We start from the raw sequence: 24128 nt of genomic DNA, 5'->3' as shown, positions 1-24128 counted from the left end.
GTTTGAGAATTAATATTTTAATGAAACAATCATTAAATAAACATGCTAGAGTTCATTATTATGAACTCTTACTTAAAGGTAGTAGCTAGACAATTGTGTATTTTCTGGGGTTTGAACAAAGTGAATTAGCAAGAAAATAAGCTCCCACATGAATATGTTTGTAGTGTCACATGATGCATGGTATATAAGGATGTGTGGTGTGTATATTAAATACATTCTAGTCCACGTATGTGATCAGGATACATTCTAGGCCACATATGTGATCAGATTGGCTCCCAACCCTCCCATCCCTTCTCCTTAGTGATGTTGTAGATGAGTGACCTACGGCAGCTTCAGAACTTGAATGAATTTTATGCATACATAGCAGAGTGAGCCATTTTTGCTATTTTCCTGAGTGGGAAAAAAAAGAAGGAAAAAAAAACACCAGGTTTTTCCGAGAGCTCTCCTGGGGCTGGATGGCTCTGAATTTTTTTGTTCAGCTTATTTTTTGTTTGGCTAGTCCTCACTCTGCTCTTTTTATTGTGATCTTTGTAGATTATGATAGTGGAGGAAGTAATAGTTGTAACATATTAATTGTGTTTTTCTAAGTGTGCTATTAGTTATAGCCAACCAGCTTGTGGTGGCACAAACCTAAGGTGGTAATGGGTGATATATATAGTTTTGCATGCATCACGTGTAAAAGTAGTAGTATGGTGTGGGAGAGATTGAGTTTCACTTTGCATAGAAGAGTATGTTGTAAAGGCAGCTCATGTTGAATAAGTACTGCATACACATGTTGAAATATAAGGTGGCTTTCTGATGACACTTCCAACATGATTCAACCCGCTGAGGTAGCTCGAGATAGCTAGACCTTTTCAACATGAGGTACTCGAACATGACATGCTTTTTCACTTTATTTTTAAAGTGCCGCTCCTTGGCTAGATCTTCATTCTACTTCTACTACCACCACAATAATTATGTTATTATGTTCATATCTTTTGGGGCGGTCTGCATGGGCCCCGCGCCAACAAAAAGGTAGCGCGAGCCCCAGGATGTCCGGTATCCTCTAAGAAAATTATACTGAATGAACGTCACGTAATTGGCTTCCTTTGTTAAAAGACTGCTGTAAACCACCGACGAGACTATCGAGCTTGCAAATGCGACCTTCGTGATGGCGACTAAACCACCGCTAATACCTTTCGCTGTGTTGCTACTAGTGGTGTACTCGAAGTCGATTCAAACGCAAGGATTAAGTAAGTGAAAAGTGCACTATGATCAGCAATAACACGACTGTATGGGCCATCGCCCATCGAGGTGGTAGTTCATCCACCGCGTGCTGAAAAACTTTTCATTGCATTCGTTGCCATTGCTGTTTAAGGCGTTGTGTGTATGCATGTGTTGTGTATTATGCCTTACTCTTAGTTCTGAGTTGCGTAGCCTGGGGCGCAACCAACGGGGGCCTTGAGCGTAGCCAACCTTTTATGAAGGGCCAAGACATTTAGCAGTCATCTCCAGGGTACAGTTTATTGTGCAGCAAACAGATTTGTAGTTTCTAACTATCATTTATAGCAAGACTGGTATCAAATGATTGAAATGGGTTCTAGTTTACTGGCCCCATTGGTGTTCTCTAATTTTGGGAAACTGGGTGGTGGTGCTGCTACAATATACTAGCAGTTAGACACAATGTAAAGGCTTAGATTAGATGCTCCACCAGCTTCCATCTCAGTAACTTACTTATGATTTCAGCTGTTTATTTAATTATTGCAGCATGAAATTTACCTGGCATCCTGTACAGCAGTTTCAGCACTTCTCACAATTTGTACAAGTGGCTGCATACACATGCATGTTTTTTATAGGTGACTAATTTGACAATGCAACATTGGCAGGTACCCATTTGAATCAAGTCTTAGACTGCTGTACACATGACGATTTTCATTGAAAGGGTTGATAGAAGTTATTTCACTCCAATGGTAAACACGTGCTGCAATCCTTTGCACAAAGATGTAGTGAAACCACTGTATGTATCGTTTTCTAGCCACTGGTATTTGCATAGCATTTCTTTTGTGTCAGATTTTACCAAAAGCATTTGTATGCTGTGATGCAGAAAACACTGTCTATTAGTTAAGATGCTACAGCTCCATAAGGTGATGTGAAACTGAATGCAAAGTGCACAGTGACTGTTTAGTAGCAGTCCAATCCATTATGATGATAATGCATGCTGTTAACTACCATATAGCCTGGGGACAATATTTTCAAAGTTGAGCAATGTAAGTGGATTTGCAAAAATGTATGGAGGTCTAAATATTTCAAGGATAAAATTTTACCCCCTAAACCTCTCCCTCAAAATATTTAGCCTATACAGTATGATCTTGCACTGGCTTCCTTAATTATTCAGTATGCACTGACTTGATTTACCAATAGAATGAAATTGAGTACAGTATATTAGGAGGTTCGGGATTTTATGGCAAACAATATTACCAAAAACTAGCTTCACAATACCATCCTGGTGCCTTGGCAGTATTGGTTAGATATAACCAAGCCCAAAAGTGCCTTGAGTACAACCCTAAATGTTTCTAATAGGTAGCTACAATTTTTTAAATATTTATTCTATGGAATTTTCTACTGCCTGCCTGCCTGCCTGCCTGCCTGCCTGCCTGCCTGCCTGCCTGCCTGCCTGCCTGCCTGCCTGCCTGCCTGCCTGCCTGCCTGCCTGCCTGCCTGCCTGCCTGCCTGCCTGCCTGCCTGCCTGCCTGCCTGCCTGCCTGCCTGCCTGCCTGCCTGCCTGCCTGCCTGCCTGCCTGCCTGCCTGCCTGCCTGCCTGCCTGCCTGCCTGCCTGCCTGCCTGCCTGATGCCTTCAGACAACCGTAACTCAATAACGGCTAAGACTACGAGCTTGATTCGACGTTGTGCCTTTGGCATACTGCAGTACATAAAACGCATACATCGTGGACCTTTGTCCTCCTTTGTGTCCCAGTTCTTTTTGCTGACAGCCCAAGGTGCAATGCATGGCTTCCCATTTGTAAATGGTAATCATCTGTATTTTCCATGGTGACTAGATGATTGTAGAGGCACTTCTAATACTGTTGTTCATTTGTAACACTATGTAATGGGGTGAAAGTGAAGCGTAATGGCCACTTGTCTTCACTTTCCACTTTCGAGTCAGCAATTGATAGTTGGGACACACAAATTGTCCATATTTTCATGGTGACTGGATTAATTGCAGAGGTGCTTCTCCTACTGTTCTTCATTTGTAGTGCTGTGTAACAGGTTGAACATAGCTGAAAGCGAAGTGGAATGACTACTTCACTTTCGAGTCAGTAATTGAGGGGAGGTTATGTTCAGATGAAAACGTTAACTGTGGCACTATTCCTCTTTTGATGCAGTATGCACGTGGGTTCACCATTCATAACAATATTACCCAAAAAGTAACCAAACAAGTATAAGGAAAAATTAGGAATTTTAAGTTCTGGAGACTGAATTAGGGATTAAATGTTCACTAGTATATCTGCAGGTGTAGGTGACCTCCCTTTTTTCCCCTCCTTTTTCTATGATCCCTAATTGAAGTTAAAATTCCTATGTTTTCCTTATACTTGTAAACTGATCCCAAGTTGCCTATTGTGAGAAATCCTTTTTCAATAGCGTTACAACTCATTACTTCTTATGTCTGTAATTACTGTAGCAATAATAATATTAAAGGTTGCTAAAAGCGTTGTGTACTGTATTTGACTGCTAATAGTTGCAGCTGCACATAGGTGGCGGAAAGGGGGGGCTAGGGGGCTGAATCCCCCCCTCAGAATGATATCACGCCGAAATTATCCTTCTTGGAGTGGGGCTGAAAACTGCGATAAAGATCAAGATACTCTAATAGAGCAGTCACAGTATTAGAGCAGTGTGTAGCGAGCTATGTAAGGATTTTTATGTAGGTTATCAGCTATAAATGCATAGCTGGTGAGGTGGGCAGCTATTGTCAGCTGGTTGTACCTTTTTTTTTTTTTTTTGTCTCACATTACCAAACCAGAGACAATGTAGTACCTCACTTCCATAAGTCTGGGTCAGCCCAGCCCCCCCTCATATCAACTACTTCCTCCGCCCCTGCAGCTGCTATAGCTTTCAACAAGGAAAACTATGCAGCTACTGTATGCAAAGGTAGCTACTATCCAAGGACTGATACTATGAGCTTGTGTGGCAGCAGCCCGCAGTGTTTATACAGATTCATGAGTGACCTATCATCCTTCAATAGTATTATTCATTTTTGTCTTCTCTCATGTGGGTATCTATATAAAAGTCAAATAATTTTTAATTTTGGTAGCCTATAAGCATAATAACTGCCACATTGAAAAGACCAACAGAGCTGTTGTAGACAACACACACTAACAATTTTAATTTTACTTTACTGACAATGCCACTTTTGTTGTAACAATGCAAATTATCCACAAGCGTGTATTTCTCTAAGAGCACAGCTATTCTATTTATTGCTTACTGTAGTTTGCTTATTCTGCAAGTATATAGTGAAACTTAGTAACTTAGTAACTGACCTCTGTAGAATATGCTTAATTATATTGAATCATAATCCAATGGCTTCATTCTTTTGTGTCACATAACACACCTGGTCAGGAGTTTCCAAACCATAAAATTTACTTGTTAATAGACCAGTAGTAATTAGAGTAAAAATGGACAAATAGTACAGCTAGCTACATACATACGCACCTTATAATTGCAAGATGTGTATGTTCCCAACGACACAATGGATTAGTAAACAAACACATTACTATATAAGTATATGTGGCTTGTATGATTATTGTAATAGTGGTAGGAGGACATAACCAAATGCATACACTGCATATTTGTATAATTGCTTGTGGTCACATCAAGGCTATTATATCACTTGAGGGCATTATACTAATATTATTATTAAAGTGTACCTATAGGGATAGAATAAACAATGAGAATGCTTTATTATTGTACTAGCTCTGTGTGCTTATTCAGTGTGCAGTGTGTTGAGTACTGTGTATGTGTTATGTGCATGCACGCATGGGTAGGTACATCTGTACATGTGTGTAGCATTCACATTCTTAGGATTAGCTTTGGTTACATATAGAACTAATCAAAATGAGATAATATAAAGTGATGAGTACAGTATTCTCTTATTGTTGTCTGTAGTTATGGTATATTATTACATCATCTCCTAATAGGATATAACAAAAAGACTTTCAATGTACAGCCACAACCTCTTCGGTTTTTACAAGAGCCAAATGATTATGTAGTTTTGGTTGGAGTGGATATCAAATTTGTCTGCAGCACTACAATGACTACACTTAACAGTAATTCCATTAATTGGCTTCATAATAATACAATAATTAAACCAGGACCACATTATAATATTACCAGTGATGGTCATGGAACTAGTATATTAACAGTGAGAAATGTTACCACTGATGATCAAGGAGAATATCACTGTTGTGTTAGTGAATGGAGGAACAAAGTCCGATCTAAATATGGACTTTTAAAAGTTGGTGAGTTTTTTTAAAGAAGCCATCTAGTTTATATGGCTGACGGGATAAGTAAATTATAACTCCAGACATCAATTATTGACTACCTTCCTTCTATGTATCTAATTGTGGTGTGACATCATCATGATTCATGACACAGCTTTCCTTGTCTGTTCTGTGTGTGTTTTGTGTTGTAGACTATGTCAAATAATATGGTACACAATCTTTTTAAGGATAGAATTACACTTTGAAAGTATGTCAAAATAGGAATAGCTAGTTGTGATTGCTCATACAGTAGTAAGATTTCCAATTAACCAAATCTGTGTACACTATATCACTATATACCACTTGTCTTGACACAAGACATACTAACCATGTTTGATACAATGGTACATTTGTCAAAATTCATACTGAAGACATTCTTTGAACAGTAGTGCAGAATGTATATGTGATCCACTGAGTGAAAATCCGACTTATTGCATAATTTTGTTTTTGAGATAGATTCTATTGAAATACACTGTGTAAAAACATGTGCTACACAAATAATTTTATGCATATTTATATGCTGACAGTAAACCGTAGAGGAAGACTCAAATTAATATACCAATGGATTTGCCTCTTCATGGAGAGTAGGAATATCTTTGTTTTGTTTCTGTACTATGAAGCAAACATGATTTACGTGTGTTTGGTTACGTTGCAGTAAAATGTATCTCTGTTTCTAAGCTTGAACAGCCATTTTGCTTAATAACATGGGTATATTTGGGCCAAATGAATGCCCAATTCATGGTAAATAGAATGACGTGCAAGTCCCAACTCTATAGCCCATCTTGTGATCCATTATATAAGCAATTGTAGTTTTTTCCCGTATAGGCACTGTACAAATCGATTGTTTTGCTCTTGTTGTTGTCTATCGCTATACAGTAACTCTACCAGATAAGGTTGACAGTCCATTGGTTTTCCCTCTAGACAACAAGTTTGAGGAAATTGTAAACAAGTCAGGTTTTTGGTCAGTGGGTTACATATAACATAGAAGTAATGATGCATACTCAAAGGAAATTAGTCAGTCACACATCATTAGTCTTTGAAGTATTGGCATTCTATACTAAATTAAGATTTAACACCCATGTACCCAGCGTATTAATGAGCTCCTTGTAATACTCCTGTCGGCAATAACCACCATATACATACAAACTTTCAATGTGTGTAAATTTTGCAGATTTTGTAGTTCCTTAAATGTCTGTTTAAATTTCAGGATGTACTCCATGATATATAGTAGACATAGTGTGTGAAAAACAAGTGATCCTTGACAACGTTGAAACCGGGTCACTACTGCTGACCTGGATGACCCATTGACCCGGATTAATTAAAGCCGAGACGCGTTTCGGCTAGTCTCAAGCGAGCGAACGAGTCTACATTTTGAGTGTTCGATTCGTGTTGAGTAAGCCTAGCTGTAGGTTGAAGACCAAAAAAAAAAAAAAAAAAAAAAAAGGTCTTCACCTACTGACAATAGCTACCCCTCACTATAGATACCCTCAATTTCGTGCTACATACTACACTTACTAACAAATGACCGTGGCTGAGCGTATGTTGGTAATGCGATAAGTGGGCGTGGCTCACGAAAGAGCTACGCAATAGCGTTTATAAGTTTCCAAGTCGTCAAACGAACAATTTCGTTTCTCACGTGATCCAAATCCGGGTCAGACCCTGATAAATTGTAAACCGGGTCAGACCAGGATGACCCGGAGAAAATGTGACCCAGATGACCCGGATGACCTGACCCGGTTTCAACGCTGATCCTTGAAATGAGGCAGCAAAACTGAAACTCTTGAAATTTACTCATGTATGAAATGTATATACCTTAAATGCTTGTACATATGTACATGGTAATAGCACAAGTTAGGTATAATTGAAAGTGACTTGTGAGTAACTGTAATGTGTGTGTTTGAATAATATATACCATTTTGCCTTGAATTTTGGCTGGACTTGTACATATAAATACCTGGTCCCATTTAGTCGTGGAGGTATAGGGCATCATAATAAAAATTAATGCTGGGTTTCAAATAAATGCTAGTAATTCCGTGTGGCATCTTGACTGATGAAGTGAAGAATGTTTCTAAGCTTGAATCTGTGAAATGTACTGCAGAAAACATCAGGCAGTACAACACTGAGGTATAAAAGAAATACTACATGAGTGCCAAAATGCCAGTCTTGTTTAGTAGTTGGATGAAAAGCTGGAAAAATGCCTGGCCATGATTCAAGACAATGCAGTATTCAGTGTATAGGTAAAGTTAAATATTTTGAATATTGCACAGTATAACAAGAAGCAAAAGGAAATCAACAAAGTAGAGCCGCACCCTGCTATATGTCTCCATAATTTTGTTATGTAATCATATATGTGTGCTATCTTATTATCTTTATTAACATGTTATGTCAAACAATAACGATGTTTAATTGGTATTAACAATTTTTAAATACTTGACTTATTTTGGTATTGTGGTCAAGTTTTAGTTGTAAGTAGTGCACCTGTGATAGCATACACACAGGTGTATTTACGTAGCAGCATAGTTCAGATTTAAAATTCAATTACTCTATTGTGTAGTACTAACTGGATCATCACTTCCGATCACATGGTCGTAGTATTGCTGTAGTCTGTTTCCTTTTTGTGTCTTAGAAATATTACTGTATCAGCATGGATATGTTTTTAGTACTATATGCAATCTCCTCTCTGACAGTACCAATTTGATATTCAGTTTAAATCATGTCAGACTAACCTTGTTATTGAATCCTATAGTATGACAAGAACTTTGTAATTATCAAATACTCCAAATAGTACAAGTTATCTTACTTCAGTAATTGTTTCTGTACTTCTGTGGTTTTTATATACAGTGCTAGTTTGTAAATACACTCACTGGTATTTGAAGTGATGTTTTTTCTATATAGTACTGGATAATGAAGATGGACTGAATAACACTATTACTGCAACCTACAAATCTACTGTGATTGTTCCTTGTATATTTGAGAAACCAATTTGGTTTAAGAACCAAACTGAGTTATTTCTACAGGTAGTTATTGTACCATCAGATTACATACAAGGTGTTGTAATCTGATAGTATTTTCTTAGCCTAATTACTTAGTTAAATATTTACTTTTGATTTTGTTAGGAAGTAAAACAAACAAAGTTTGTTGATAGTGATGGTAGTTTAGTGGTCGTTGGTGTGACTGGAGAAGACAATGGTGAATATCACTGTCAAGTGAATGAGTCTGGTGTGGTTGTTAATGATTCATCCTACATATTGATAGTATTTGAACCAACTGGATTTACTGAGGGTAAGTGGTAAGATATTCCCTGACTAAGGCTCTGCCTTCTGTGTACACCCTCCAGAGCCTAAAGGCCATACCTATTTGATCTTATGTTGCACGGGCCCGACCGACTGCATTTTTCTTCAAATGAATTAATTTCGAAAATCACGTGTGTGATCACGTGTTCTTAATTAAAGACAACACATCATCACCCTCTTGATATAGTCCAAAAGGGACTATTGAAGATCGTCCAATGCTGTAAAATTGTAGAATACGATGGGAAAGCTCTTTTGGAGATTTATGTTTAAATCTGATGCTACTAGAAGAGTATGGAACCTAGATTTTTAACTGTGTATGTATTATTATAGCTACGTTCATTATTTGCATTTTGTATGCTTGTGTTTAAAATTTTTATCATTTTCATTTTCAAATCGACCTACCTACCCAAATTTAAAATAATTTTGCCCGTGCAACATGAGATCAAATAGGTATGGCCTAACTGGTAAAGTAGATAATAACAACAACAACAACATAACAACTATCCACAAGTCAATGCATTTTGTACTGTATGTTCACAATCAAAGTCTTATACAAACTTGATTCATCTGATCACTCTTCCCTAAGTAGGTCTTCCTCCTGTTTTTGTTGTATTGTGTCTCTATCTCATACACCTCATTGTTTTTTATGCAGACCCAGTGATATACCACACATCACCCTCACAGTATATTCTTATTAAACCCGATGGTGATAACAATTGTGATCAGTCACCTCACAATCAGACAGTCACACTACAATGTCAAGTTACTGGTCATCCTAGTCCAGTAATCAGTTGGTACCATAATGGAGAACTGGTAAACTTTACTGACTATTTTGACAACACCACTATTATTATTGTTGAGAACAATACATGGACAGTTCAAGGTGGAGATCCATGTAATATGATAGGATACTGGCAGTGTTTTGCTACTAACAATGTGAGAACTGTTCATAGTACAACCAGAGTTCTTCCTTTTGGTGAGTATTTTTTAGCACCTAAATTATGGTGAAGTTCTAAGATTAATGAATTGTCTGTGCAACTAAACAAGTCAATTCCTTTTATAGCAGAGCTTCCTATATAGTAGAGCTTTATTCAATAAATTACCATATTTGACCAATTAATAGCCGCGGCTCATGCAATAGCTGTCCCTGGATAGTAGCTGCTCCACAGCCTAGAATTATTGTCATAAGAGCCATCCTCAGATGCAAGTGTTAATAAAACACATTTGAAGTAAAAAATGGGCAAAGGAATTGTTAAGCCAGTAACTAATGTTGTTGAGAGAAGTTAAAATAAATGATACTATTGAAGGATGGTTAAACAAGGTCATTTACTCGTAAATTCGTATAAACACCACAGGCTGCTGCCACACAAGCCCGTGGTAGCCACCCTCAGATAGTAGCTGCCTTTGCATAGTAGTAACTGCAGGGTTTTCCTTGCTGAATGTTCTAGTAGCTGCGGCTATTAACCAGTCAAATATGGTAGTCTTAGTTTGCACACATCTCTAATAGAACATGCAAGTAATGAACTATCTAATTGAGCAGTCATTTTGCACAATCATGAAGTTAGGATAATACACTGTCCTAGATAAACATGAATACTTATAGGTGGTACTAAGGATGCATACAAAAGTTGTAGTAGATTAGCTTCAAATTTTACAAACAACTTGGTTTGTAGTGACAACTGATTGTTCTGTAAACCCTGTACTTCTTGTCCATCAGTAGATCTGTACTGTGCATGTGTCGGAAATGTTTGTACATGTCCTTTAACATACTGTACTTGACTGCTTAATAGCCACAGCTCATATAATAGCCTCCCCTGATAGTAGTTGCTCCACAGCCTCAAATTATTGTCATAAGAGCCACAGTTTGTATCTCAATAATTTTACTGATACAAGTGTTGATTAGACATGTTTGAAGCAGAAACTGAACAAAGGAGTTGTTTTAAGCCAGGAAATAGCATTTTTGAGAGGAGTTAAAATGAATGATAGTATTGAAGGATGATTAAACAAGTTCAGTTACTCATGAATCTGTATAGATGCTGTGGGCTGCTGCCACACAAGCCCATATAGCATAGTAGCCGCACTCAGATAGTAGCTGCAGGGTTTACCTTTCTGAAAGTTATAGTAGCTGCAGCTATTAACCGGTTAAATACAGCACTAATGGTTATACATCTTACGTGATTTGTTACAGGTTGGACAAATCCACCTGGAAAACCAACATCAACAATTATCACTATATCACCTGGTCAGTCACTTGATCAGTCAATAGTGACCTATAACATCAGTTGGTCACCATCTGAATATTATGGAGGACTGAACAACAGTTACATTTATTATCATTTAACAATTTCTCATCATACTACTACTATTAACACAACTGATACTCATGCTATGGTTACCCTTAATAATGTGATGTTTAATAAAAGATATACTATCAGTGTTAGTATCCACTACAATTATTCCACTGATATAGTAGTATATATACCTAGTAACATGTTGGTGACTAGTCATCATGATAACCTCTTGTGTGATACTATAGGAGGTATGTACATACAGACACATGTCAATAGTCTAAACTTTGTTATAGTAATAAGTTGGTATATATAAACTGTAATTTATATAAAGTTCATCTCCTTTGTAGCTCCTAAGCTATATGGAACCTGTTCTCGTAATGGTACAGCTTATTTTACCATGAGATTTCATTCACCATTTTTTATGAATGATATTATGAATGGATGGAACTTAAGTGGTAGCTGTCAGAATGATACAAATATATTCCCCAAATCACAGGTAAAATATCATAATGATATCTTGTAGGTAAACGTGTCGTTATTGTTGTGTTATGCTTGCATTTGTACCAAACTATAAGGAAATTTTGGAATTTTACAAGCTAGTAAGGCTTGTACAATAAAAATCTATAAACAAGGGGGTCTGAAATGCAATTTATTCTGAGTATTAGTTACTGTACAAATCCAGGTATCTGTGATATATTAGAGACCTGAAGAATGATACAATAATCACCAAGGGCAAAACCTTAAGTAATGATTTTACCATTTCAGAAGTCTCTAAATAGCATTGATACTGGATATGTACAATCAATGAATACGATTATCTATATAAAAATGTGTGAGGAGATCAAAGCAAAAAAAAAACAGTTCTATTAAAGCCATACAGAATACAACTGTTCACTAGTTAAAGCACTGCCGTGAGTGCAATATAGAAAAAATAACACAAGGCCGTGGGCGAGAGACTAATACAGCATGAGGCAAAGGTGAGTGCTGTATTTGGATTGAGACCACACCAGAGTGCTATTTTTTCATATTGCACAAGCCAATAGCGGATCTAGGATGGGGCATTTGGGGCAAATGCTCCCACCTTCCGCCTCACCTTGTGGACGAGCCAGCCATACTTCTGAGTCTGATTAAAATACTAAACTTTATGTCAGGCCAAGATCAGTTTATAAAACTCATGAAAATATGCACATTTTACTAGCATCTATTACAAATTCACCTGAAACCAAAGTAAACCAAAGTCAAACTAACTGTGAAATCGTCATCCAGCACCTTCATGCATACTAAACGCCTCTAAAATTAATTATCGTGTTGATGTTGGTTAAGACATTCAGAACCTTTTACAGCTTTTAAGATTTCACAACCATCTGCATGCAAAGGCCAAAATGACAAAAATCAACAGTGAGACACTGCTAAGAGGTGATTATTTGCTGTTTCAAAAATGCAGCAACTAACAAGAGGATCTGGCTCTCCCCAATCACCTACAACTTAGCCTATTTGTGCCCCTCCCCTTGCCAGCTCCTGGGTCCGCCCCTGCAAGCGTGGCAATGCTTCAACTGGTTTAAAGTGCTTTCCGGTGATCTTGTTCAGATTGTTCAATTGTGACCGGATCTGTGAAAAAGGGACATAATCGCACAAACCTAAATTTACAGTATAAAGCATTGAATACAATGGGTGAAATACTTGCGTATTATTGAAAATTTCAACACCTTTTTCTTAGTGAAGGAAGGGACTAACAATAAAAACCTAGACATCATCTTATTTGCCTCCTCAAGAGGAGTTAGAAAATTGTTGTTTCGTTGTATTAGACCCAAGGATATGTAAGTTGTGAGTGCTTGTTTACATCATGTCGAAGCAATCGTACACGATCGATTTTTCTTCACAAATTTCATCTTTGTATGCAATGAAGAAGGGAGAGTAAAGGAAAACTTACCCAGTTATTGATTTCCCTGTACATGGCAACCATGATAGTGAAAATTTTAGCTCCATACCTCAACCTTTGATAAGTTAAAACCGTTTTTGTAAGTGCCTGTAATTTATTTTCCCTATACTTGCTGTACAAATCAACTTTTCTGTTGTTGCTACTTTGTAGGGCTGTAGCTCCAAAAGTTATTGGCATATGAAGCTGAAGCTTTGCCAGTGGGTACACTTGGCTAAGTAGATTATAAATGTTTAATAAACAAGAATTCAAGAAATATGAGATTATGTCTTGTTTTCGCAGATCAGGTCACAAATTGTAGACTCTAGGTTTTCAGTCATCAGACAATTGGTAAGTGTCTACATAATACAAGTTTGGTCATAAAAAAAAACAGTTAGCATCGTTTTGGCTATATACTGCTGGCAATTTAAAAAATGTTATCAATTTGTTTGCACATGATCAAAAGTGCTGTATTTTCCATATGCAGTGCTATATATTTTCCTTTCAGTGCTGTATGGAAATAAAAGTGTTCTTATTTGTTTGATCTACACCCACACAAGTGCTTTCAACTAGTTTTTGTTCACATAAACAGATGAATCCTAGGAATATCACACAAATATGCTTATTAAATACCACAATCAAAAACTTTTAGTTGTTGAAAAGACGGACTATAGACTCATCTTCCTGCTCATCCTTGCCCAATACCTATTCTACCGATGATAAGACTACTCATCTGCATTGAGTTTCTAATTGTTTTGTGTGCCTTGTGTGTACCTTAAGTTGACAGTTAACCAGTTAAAAAGCACTTGTGCTATACATCAAATGTGAGGTGAAATATAGTACTCAGTTTTGCTTCGTGCTAGAAAATTAGTCACAGGTATCTAATCAATACTTGCGGGTGTTAAAAGCCTTATTAATCACTAACCTTCAAAGCATACTATCAAGAGTGAACACTCTTTATTACCATATAGTAAAAAACTTTGGCGAATAGTGTTCAATTCGCCAAAGTTTTTTCACCAATTATTTAGATGATCACACGAGCACGACCACGCAATAAAGATAGAGCTGACTTTGGAGATCTTCAAAATGTGTCCTACAGTTGTAAGCACTCCTTGGGATAGCATTTCCAACTGGCTTCCCATTCGCATGTCAGCTAGTTTGTCTTGCGATGGATTTGGCCAAATACTTTGATATACGTGATAACCTCTGTTACTGAAAAAGTAAATATGGTTGCTCGCGAATTGCAAGAGATAGTGAAGCACGCCTTTGCTAGCACATCGTTAGATCAGTAGCTACAAAAACACTGCTACAAAAACAATGCTAGCTACCTATACACTTACTACACTACTTATCTGATAAGTTTACAACACCTTGTCATTATCCTTACATACCGTTCAGTAAAGACTTAAGTTTGATTAGGTATTTTAAATTTGATTAGGGATCATAGAGAAAAAGTAGAGAAACAAGGAAAGTTGTCTACACCAGCAGACATATTAGTGTACATTTAATCCCTAATTCAGTATATATATACCCATGACTGAATTAGGGATTAAATGTGCACTATTATATCTGCAGGTGTAGGCAACCTCCCTTATTTCCCAACTTTTTAAACCAGGCGCACCCACAGCCGGCCTTCGGTCAGCTGTGGGCGCACCTGGTTTACTGAAATTGTTTTCATAAAAGTGTGTGTGTGTGTGTGTGTGTGTGTGTGTGTGTGTGTGTGTGTGTGTGTGTGTGTGTGTGTGTGTGTGTGTGTGTCTACTTATCCATGTTTGTCCATACACCCACGTGAGCAAAACCGTTAAATGGTGAAAGCAGCTTTTACATAAGAAATAAAAGTAAAATGAAGGCTGTACTAAACTTCTGCACAGGTAAACTTTGCTCTGAGGTGGTTTCTTTTCAGCGGTCTGAAATACGGGTGTGGCTAGTCTCCTCAGACTTTGTGAATTGCCTTCCCTTCAGGTTTTACAGGCATTTAACAATTGAGAAACAACAGTGCTAGCCTCGTAGACTACCTCTATCTCTTTGAGTTGAGAAGGGGGCGTATCCCCTAAGTAAGCGAACAAAAATGAAGAGCAGCTTTGAGGCTTTGTCGAGAGGATTTGTGGGAAAAACACAATAGTCAAACTATAAAACAGTTTAGAAGATACTTCTGTGTGTAATATGTTGTTTGAAGTGGTTTGTTTAAGAAGCACTTCCTTAGCACTGCATAGAAACATAATTGAAGAATTACAAAAATTTCATGAATTACGAAACCCGAGAATTACAATAAATTAATTATTGCCAAAAACCTATTGGTTAATTCCAGGTGAGTTAGCTAGCTGCATGGCGCCTGATTTTTAGAAGTAGCACAACATCAACTTGTTTTCTATGATCTCTAATCAAACTTAGCCCATACATCCACTTAGTCCAAAAGATTAGATCTGAACTTAATAAGTACACATGACTTGTAAAAAGCGTTTTAAATTTTAAAGCGCCTGTCCTATGGCTACACAATTTACATCATTCTACTTGTGATGTAACAAGGATTAAAATGATACCTAGGGTTTTACCCTGATGCTAAATGGTGAAACCAAAACTAGCCGTGTAAATAACTTTTTGGTAAGAAAGCACACAAACCCTTTACATACCTTTATAAAATCATCCATAACTCAATGGTGGTTGCTCCTATCACCTTGCAGCAAGTTCCATTCGATTCAACATTAAATTTTCCATAAGGCCATATACTACTCACATGAGTAAACCCACAATCAGAATCAGACACATTTTGATACATAGAGACATGACTCGCTGTTATTCATTGCTTCATAATAAGTAACCTGCTGTAGTTATGGTGTTCATTTAACCTTCTCCAAGTAGCCCAGTGAACAGACTTTTAATTAATGCATTGCTGTAGGCTATAAAAATTTGGTTATCCCATCTAGTGTTGCCATATGCATGCCCATATTTCATTTCCCAAAAGTTCTCTGCGGGTTAAGGGTTAAAATTCCTAATGTTTCCTTGTCCTTATATCAATAAAAAGCTTAGAATATACATCAGCTGCATACGCATGTGCTTTTACTTCTTTGCTGTTGGGAAATGCCATCATCAAACTATCAGAAAGTAAATTTGTAGTGCTATTTATATAAACATGCAGTTACATAGTTGACAAATTAATTATTTGTAGTTTTTCTGCTGGGTAATCACAACAAATGTTATTATTAAATGATGAAAATCTGATATCTGTTACAAATTATGCAGATATAGCATACCATTGACAATTTGTTTTTAACGTACAGATTGTAAATAAATGTGTTGTTTTACAGTACAATACACTGTATCACCACCATAAATTTCAAGTAACTGATCTACCTAATGGAACAGTTTGTAGTTACCGAATTGAGGCAAAATTTCTAGAAAATGAGTGTGACTGTGGAGCATCCTGTCAGGCTTCTACCACCTATACTATCAGTAAGTGTGTCATGTATGTATGTGTGTGTGTGTGTGCATGTATGTGTGTATGTGTGTGTGTATGGTGTGTGTGTGTACATATGTATGTAGGTATGTTTAAAATGAAGCAGGGTTTCAGTGATATAAAGTAAGGTGTAGCTATTACAATACAGCTATGTTGGTAAATCTGTACTTTGGCATGTTACCACCATCTGTTCAATATACCAATTAAAGTAGAGATTTCCCACATATCTATGTTGTAATGCACCTATCAATCACCTATCCCCATGCAGGCAAGGAAGGTGGATGGTGGGGGGGGGGGGGGGGTTTGACCCAACTTTGTTGCAAACATTGCCTTAACCCTCACACCTGGGAGATAAAATTTTATCTAATCCCCTTTTTATGCCCCTTGCATGGGGTTAGGTGGGTTGATATGTGCATAATGGTTACCATCATTCATATCTCACAATCGTAAATCATCTATAAATATCACAAACACTACATGGCTGCTATATTAGTTCAACTTCTTTATTATTAGAGTATCTCTATAGGGATGCGTTGATTTTGCTGGCAATTTTTTTGGAAAAGTATGTTGGTATAGGCAAAGAGCAAAATGCTGGAAAAATTGGTGGAAAATTGGAAAATATGTGTACCAAGGAATGGCAACTTAGCACATTTTGTATGAAAAAGGTCAAGATACTCTAATAGTACAGTCAACGACATATGCGCTTAGGAATGGTGGCTAGAGATCAAGATACTCTAGTGGAGCTGTCACTACATGTATGAAATATTCTAATAGAGCAGTTACACATGCTTGTAAGCTTGAGGTACTGCAATTAAGTTTATTGATGGTCAGCAAAATAAAGAAATTTTGAACAAAATATTGAGCAAAATAGGTAAGAAAAACAAATTGCTGGAAAGAAAAATAGGTGGAAAAAAAGTAAAATAGGCTCATCCCTAAGTATCTTGATCTTGCTTGCTGATATTCAAGTTTACAGTAATTATTCAGCTTACTAGTATATTTACCTATGTAATATGCTGTTAAATTACAGTTATTCAGTGTGACAACCTAACAACACCATCCAATGGAGAGATGACGTCGTGTAGTTCTGGCAGTATGGGAGTAGGTTATGAGGGAGACACTTGTAGTTTCACATGTAACACTGGTTATGAGCTAACTGGTAGAGACACTAGGACCTGTCAGAGTGATAGGAGCTGGAGCGGTATTGATAATATGTGTAGAAGAGGTATGTAGTTATTTAAGAAACAAATTGTGGTGCCATTAGTTCAAATCTTACAGTTACCTGCCACCCATTTACTGACATGAATGATGGAGTAGTCAACTGCTCACTGGGTGAAGATGGGATACATTCCTATGAAGACAACTGCAGTATCTTATGTAACACTGGTTATGAGCTAACTGGTAGTAACACTAGGACCTGTCAGAGTAATGGGAACTGGAGTGGCAGTAACAGTGTGTGTCAAAGAGGTATGTGATTGTACTATAAACTGATTTTATGTATCACAAACTGTGCCTGACAGTTCCCTGTACATCACTTACTGATCCTAATAATGGAGTGGTCTACTGTTCACTGGGAGATGATGGAATTTCTTCCTTTGAAGACACTTGTGATTTCACATGTAACACTGGTTATGAGCTAACTGGTAGTGACACTAGGACCTGTCAGAGTGATAGGAGCTGGAGCGGTATTGATAATTTGTGTAGAAGAGGTATGTAGTTATTTAAGAAACAAATTGTGGTGCCATTAGTTCAAATCTTACAGTTACCTGCCACCCATTTGCTGACATGAATGATGGAGTAGTAAACTGCTCACTGGGTGAAGATGGGATACATTCCTATGAAGACAATTGCAGTATCTTATGTAACACTGGTTATGAGCTAACTGGTAGAAACACTAGGACCTGTCAGAGTAATGGGAACTGGAGTGGCAGTAACAATGTGTGTCAAAGAGGTATGTGATTGCACTATAAACTGATTTTATGTATCACAAACTGTGCCTGACAGTTCCCTGTACATCACTTACTGATCCTAATAATGGAGTGGTCTACTGTTCACTGGGAGATGATGGAATTTCTTCCTTTGAAGACACTTGTGATTTCACATGTAACACTGGTTACGAGCTAACTGGTAGTGACACTAGGACCTGTCAGAGTGATGGGAACTGGAGCGGTACTGAGTCCATGTGTAAAAAAGGTATATAACAATTTTATACAACACCAGAATTTATAGTGCTTTTGTAGTTTCATGTCCACCAAGTGTTTTACCTAATGGAGTGGTCAACTGTTCATTAGGAGATGATAGGGTTCATTACCATGAAACCACTTGTAGTTTCGCATGTAACACTGGTTATGAGCTAACTGGTAGTGACACTAGGTCCTGTCAGAGTGATGGAAGCTGGAATGGTACTGATAATATGTGTAGAAGAGGTACCAAGTTATGTTATTATATTGTAGTAGTGATAGCTATACCAAATTTTACAGTTTTTTGTCAACCATTTGGTGATCTCCTTAATAACGGAGTAGTCAACTGTTCACTGGGAGATGATGGAGTTCATTCCTATAAAGACATTTGTAATATCTCATGTAACTCTGGTTATGAGCTCACTGGTAGTGACACTAGGACCTGTCAGAGTGATGGGAGTTGGAGCGGTGCTTATAGTGTGTGCAAAAAAGGTACATATGTTTGCAAAATTTGTTGATATAATCATTGATTTGTGTCTGTTATTTGGTTTTTCTTGTAAAATTATATGAGCAGATCTAAAAAAGAAAAATCCATCACAATAATAGTATTATGTTATTTACATAGTTAACAAATGCTCATTTTCACATACTAAATTTTGGGGTAGAAATCATTAAGTATTTGACTCCTATAGTCAGTTTAGCATTTGGTTTTCATTAATCACTCTCGTTAAATTAGCCAGCTGCCCAAACATTTGCTAGTGCTGTGAAACCCTACTGTGTATTAAAAGGTGCTTTGCAAGGAGAAAATAAGTTTTGAGGTGCTGCCAGCACATGACAAAAAAAAATGGCATCAAGCAAAAAAAAGTACAACGAGTTATGGACCATATCCACAATAATGTCATGAATACCAAATATAGCCTTAATAGGGACTAATGTACAGCTGCGTATGGAGAAATTATTGTATGGAGAAATTGGTTTGATTGAGCATATTTTAGTTGTGAAGCAAGATATCAACCAGTAGCTAACAGGTATCATTATCTCAAAAAAATTATCTAGTATGCGGTTTATTGTATTGTTTTGTAGCCATACCTGTTGCTTAGGGCTCGATATCTCCTTCCCTATCTGAAATATGATTGATCAAAACAAGTTCTCCATAGGCACCTGTATGTCAGTCCCCCAAATATTGCAGTCATCTTGTGTTTGTGATGTCATGTGGATAAAGTCCATTCACTATTATGTGAACAAGGAAAACATGTTTGAATTTTTTCAAGGTACAATGTGAAGTCTGGGTTCATCAGATGTGATGAAGTATGGGACCATATAAAGCAAACCTTGTTTGGATTTTTATAAGGCATGCATAAATTCCAGTTTTCTGCAAAATAGATTTTCAGTGCATCATTTTTTTAAACAGCTGTAGGTTTAAAGTTTAAATATATCATACATTACAGTAATATACTGTATAGTAGGGATCATGAAGATTACATTTCAGCCAGAAAATATCATTCAAAGCTTCACAACAACTTGACAGTAATGGTCAAGCATAAACCTGCGACCTGAAATACTTTCAATAAGTATCTATGAAATTTTAATCTTTTATAGCTGCACCTGTACATATATAAATGTAATTATAGCCACTAGAAACTTTCCAAAATAATCTTGGGTGTTTCCCTGTAACTAATAGCGATATCTATGTATAGAATACTCCTAGCGAATGTGACGATTTTTTGTTTCAGATTCAGATGTGGCAGGCATGATTGCAGTCACTTTGACACTTACTCTGTTGTTATGTGGATCTGGAATTGTGTTCTGTATTGTCCTGTGTGTCTATAGACACAAAAAGTATGCAATTACAAGTATATGACATAATATTAATGTAACACTATTTGTTTTAGTACTGGAAGAAATGCAGATATTAAATTTTTGAAGATGAGTCATACTATTAAAAAGGTAAAATGTATAATCATGTAGTTATATTGTTTTTTTTTATGAAAAGTAACCATTTATCAAATGGTACAGTCGTACCATTTAAGTAGGGATTGTGGTGAATGTTTTGCGCGCTGCCCAAAATTCCACCTTTAAAAATCATCTTACAGACATTTTACGTGACGAAAATCACAATTACGGAATAGTACTAGTCCCTATAATACATAAAACAGCATTAAATACAACAAAACACATCTTCAATCAGGCTGCTTGTCTTCTTCTTCATCCAATGGAACCCTTAATTTCCATTATCAACACTTTCTTTAAGTAGCATAATAGATGCTAAAAAAATTATTTAAGGTGCTTAGACTACACTACTATACAGAGGTACCGGTACTCCACAATAGGTCACAAGATCACGCTCATTCTTTATTCTACATATTGTCGATCTATCAATCGAGACCATGCTCCTTTTATGTTTTATGCTAGCTGTATTTGTGACCACACACCTTCAAGTTGGTAGGCTGATTCGAGATACTCTAGTCTAATAATCTATCGAAACCACGATGACCACACCCTTTTTGGGCAAGTACACAAATAGAGCAGTCACAAGTTTATAATTAGCTGTATGCTTGAACAAAAAAACTAAACAAACTAGTATATTAAAAGTTATGAATTTAAAAATGAAGTAGGGATCGAAGCAATAAAAGTAGTGAAAAAAAGAGATGAACAGTGGTAGTTATTACAGCATAGCTCAATGGGAAATCCCTGCTTTGGCATGATATAACAATTATTTTGTGTTCAATGCCAAAGTAAGGATTTCTCACTGAGCTATGTTGTAATAACTACCATTGTTCATCTCTTGTTTCACTACTTTTTAAATTCATAATTTTTAATATACTATAATAATTATCATGCACTGTTATAATGATCACTAAAAGAGGTTCAATGACTTTAGGCTAGTGTAGTGTGTTCATTTCATAATCTTGTTGGCATGGTGATATAGCTCTTTTGTGCTATTTCTATAGGGTCAATGATCAGTATGGGCTTTGATTTCTCAATTTTATGTGCACATTTTAGCTTTGTGGGTGGATCTGTCCTGCTTAGTAATCATACATTATGATGATAATACTGTATATTAGATGATCATGACAGGTTTGGGCTTTTCTGGCTAAAAATATCCAGCCTCAGTTTTCCTTCATGACAGCTTGGCAGTATCAGTTAGGCATAACCAAGCCCATAATGTCTTTAGAGTGGCCTCAAACCCCTCCTAAAAGTTTTTATAATTTTTTTAAAAAGTCGGTTTAACAGAATGTTCTGTTCACTAACTGGTTGACTGACTAACTGATGTCTTCAGCCAAGCATATCTCTTTGGACAAGGCTATGGGCTTGATTTCCAATGTCATTTTGTGCCTTTTTGCCATCTGCAGCAGTTACTATGCATGCATCATGGACTTACCTTTGTTCTCCTTTGTGTCTCAGTTCTTTTCACTGACAATGTGAAGGTGGTGATTCGCAGTAATGTGGTACAGCTTTCCTGCAGCTGTCTATCACACTTATCACCTGTTTTTTCCGTAGCAACTGGATTGATAGACTCTTCTCGTACACTTTTCTTCATTTGTAACAAAGTGTATTGTACACTTTATTTCTTCAGTAATTTTGAGGTGTGCATTCAGATACAAATTAACTTTATGGCATGCCTTTCTTTGATGTAGTAGGTGAAATTGGATTAGGGATCAAAGAAAATAAGTAGTAGAACAAGGGATTGAAGTTGTCTATTTTTATACCTGCAGTTTCATAGTGACATACATTAAACCCTAATTCAGTCATGGTTATAGACTGAAATTATAGGGATTAAATGTACGCTAGTACGTCTGCATGCAGATATAGGCAGCCTCTTACTGTTTGGCTATTCCTGTGTTCCACTACGTTTTTCTTTGAACCTTAAATTTCCTAATTTTGTATTAAATGATGTAATATACACAGATGAATCCTCCAACAACTGACCTTTACTCAACGATAGACATTGCTGAAACTAGTGTGTGTGAAGTACCAATAATAAAAGTAGCGAAATGGATTGAGAATAACAATTTTCAGTGTTCTGGGGACTTGAAGTCCGAAAGTTCCAACTCACTGGCCACATCTCAAATGATAGCCTACATCTGTGAGAATGATAAGAAGAAAAGTAAAGGTCCTTGTACTCCACTACCTGACTATATTGAAGAAACAAATTCCCAGCAATGCTGTAGAAAAACTAATGATGATTTGAATAGTATTCAGAGTTTACCGCTTTCATGTAGTGATTCAGATGACTGCAATGTTGAACCAACTAAAACCAGTCAACTGTCTCCATATTATGATGAAAATACTTCTACAAATAACTGTCACCAGAAAAGTAGTTGTGGTGGCTCTTTACCAGAGTATATGAGAGAAGCTGGTGATCAGAGTGACAGTGGTGATGACTCTAGTGCTGACATGTCAGGCTCTTCTCTTAGTTTAGAATCTGTATCTCTCCCTGGTAGTAATTATCAGAGTAAGAGACCCCAAGACCTACAAATAAATACAGAAAAATATATGCCTTACATGAGTGATTCAAATTGTTTAAAGATGAAAAGTAATTCTGCTCCACAAAGTACAAGTTTGAGTTGTCTTTCAATAGCTGATTGTGGTGATGATTCAGGCTTAAATACTGCTACCACTACAATGGAGCTAAGTGAAACACATTTAGGGTACTTTGATTTACTCTCAGACAAAAACAAATGTGAAGTGGATGCAGCGTCTGAATCTTGTCAAAGCAGCACAAGTGACTTGTTTGAGTTTGATGATGAAATAGACGATACTGATCACAAGGTCGCTACATTTGGCAAACTCACTGATTTTAAATCTGTATCTGATGACAATGTACAATCATCACCAGCTAGTACAAGTTCATTATCAGAACATTATTTTGATAGTGATGTTCATAATGTAAGAAGAAAAGTCTCAACTGTGTACAGTTCAGGACTAAGTTCCGGATATGTGGAATTACCATTAAATGTTGAAAATGATTACAATTGTAGTTTAAATACTCTGAATAATACTTCATCTATGAGTCATTATTTTTCTTCTGATGTGTAGACTGACACTCCTGTCTTTTAAAATCCTTTTTGTACATATTTTTGTCACATGTATATAATATTTTGAGTGCTGCATTGTAATTTTGGAAATGCTAGTTGTGTATGAGTAATTTTACTAAAGATTAATGTTCAATCTACTACAGTAGTAATCGGTGTTGTGTTGATACTTTTTTAATTTTGTCCTTTTGGAGTTCAGACTATATCAACATGTTAAGGAAAAACTAGTAGTCTTCTCTGACGACACATGCAGGTCCATAAAAGGGTACTCAACAACCACTGTGTCTTTCATGTAAGCCTCATTATCCATGATGTGCTTAAGAACTGTGGAAGGAGTTGAAGGACGATGAGTAAAATATTCTAATAGAGCAGTCAATCACTGTAACAGCCATATTTTTACATCTTAACTTATAAATAAATTTTAAGAGCATACTCCTAAACTAGTGAT

The 24128-nt window shown here is 36.7% G+C and overlaps 1 protein-coding gene across 1 annotated transcript; it reads left to right on the top strand.

Moving 5' to 3' along the window:
• Positions 1–1096: 1096 nt before the first annotated feature.
• Positions 1097–23811, top strand: LOC136259968 (uncharacterized). The gene is made up of 18 exons (XM_066053548.1): positions 1097–1232; positions 5173–5493; positions 8410–8531; positions 8631–8796; positions 9460–9783; positions 10996–11346; positions 11446–11594; positions 16319–16463; positions 17495–17689; positions 17743–17931; positions 17985–18173; positions 18227–18415; positions 18469–18657; positions 18705–18890; positions 18945–19136; positions 20378–20483; positions 20537–20591; positions 22554–23811. The coding sequence occupies exons 1-18, from the start codon at positions 1151–1153 to the stop codon at positions 23682–23684; spliced, it is 4281 nt and encodes a 1426-aa protein (XP_065909620.1). The 5' UTR covers positions 1097–1150; the 3' UTR covers positions 23685–23811.
• The last annotated feature ends 317 nt before the right edge of the window (positions 23812–24128 follow it).

This window comes from Dysidea avara, chromosome 7, assembly GCF_963678975.1.
Source record: "Dysidea avara chromosome 7, odDysAvar1.4, whole genome shotgun sequence".
Taxonomy (NCBI): Eukaryota; Metazoa; Porifera; class Demospongiae; order Dictyoceratida; family Dysideidae; genus Dysidea; species Dysidea avara.
The sequence above is the reverse complement of the archived record's forward strand: the minus strand, read 5'-3'. Positions and strand labels throughout refer to the sequence as shown.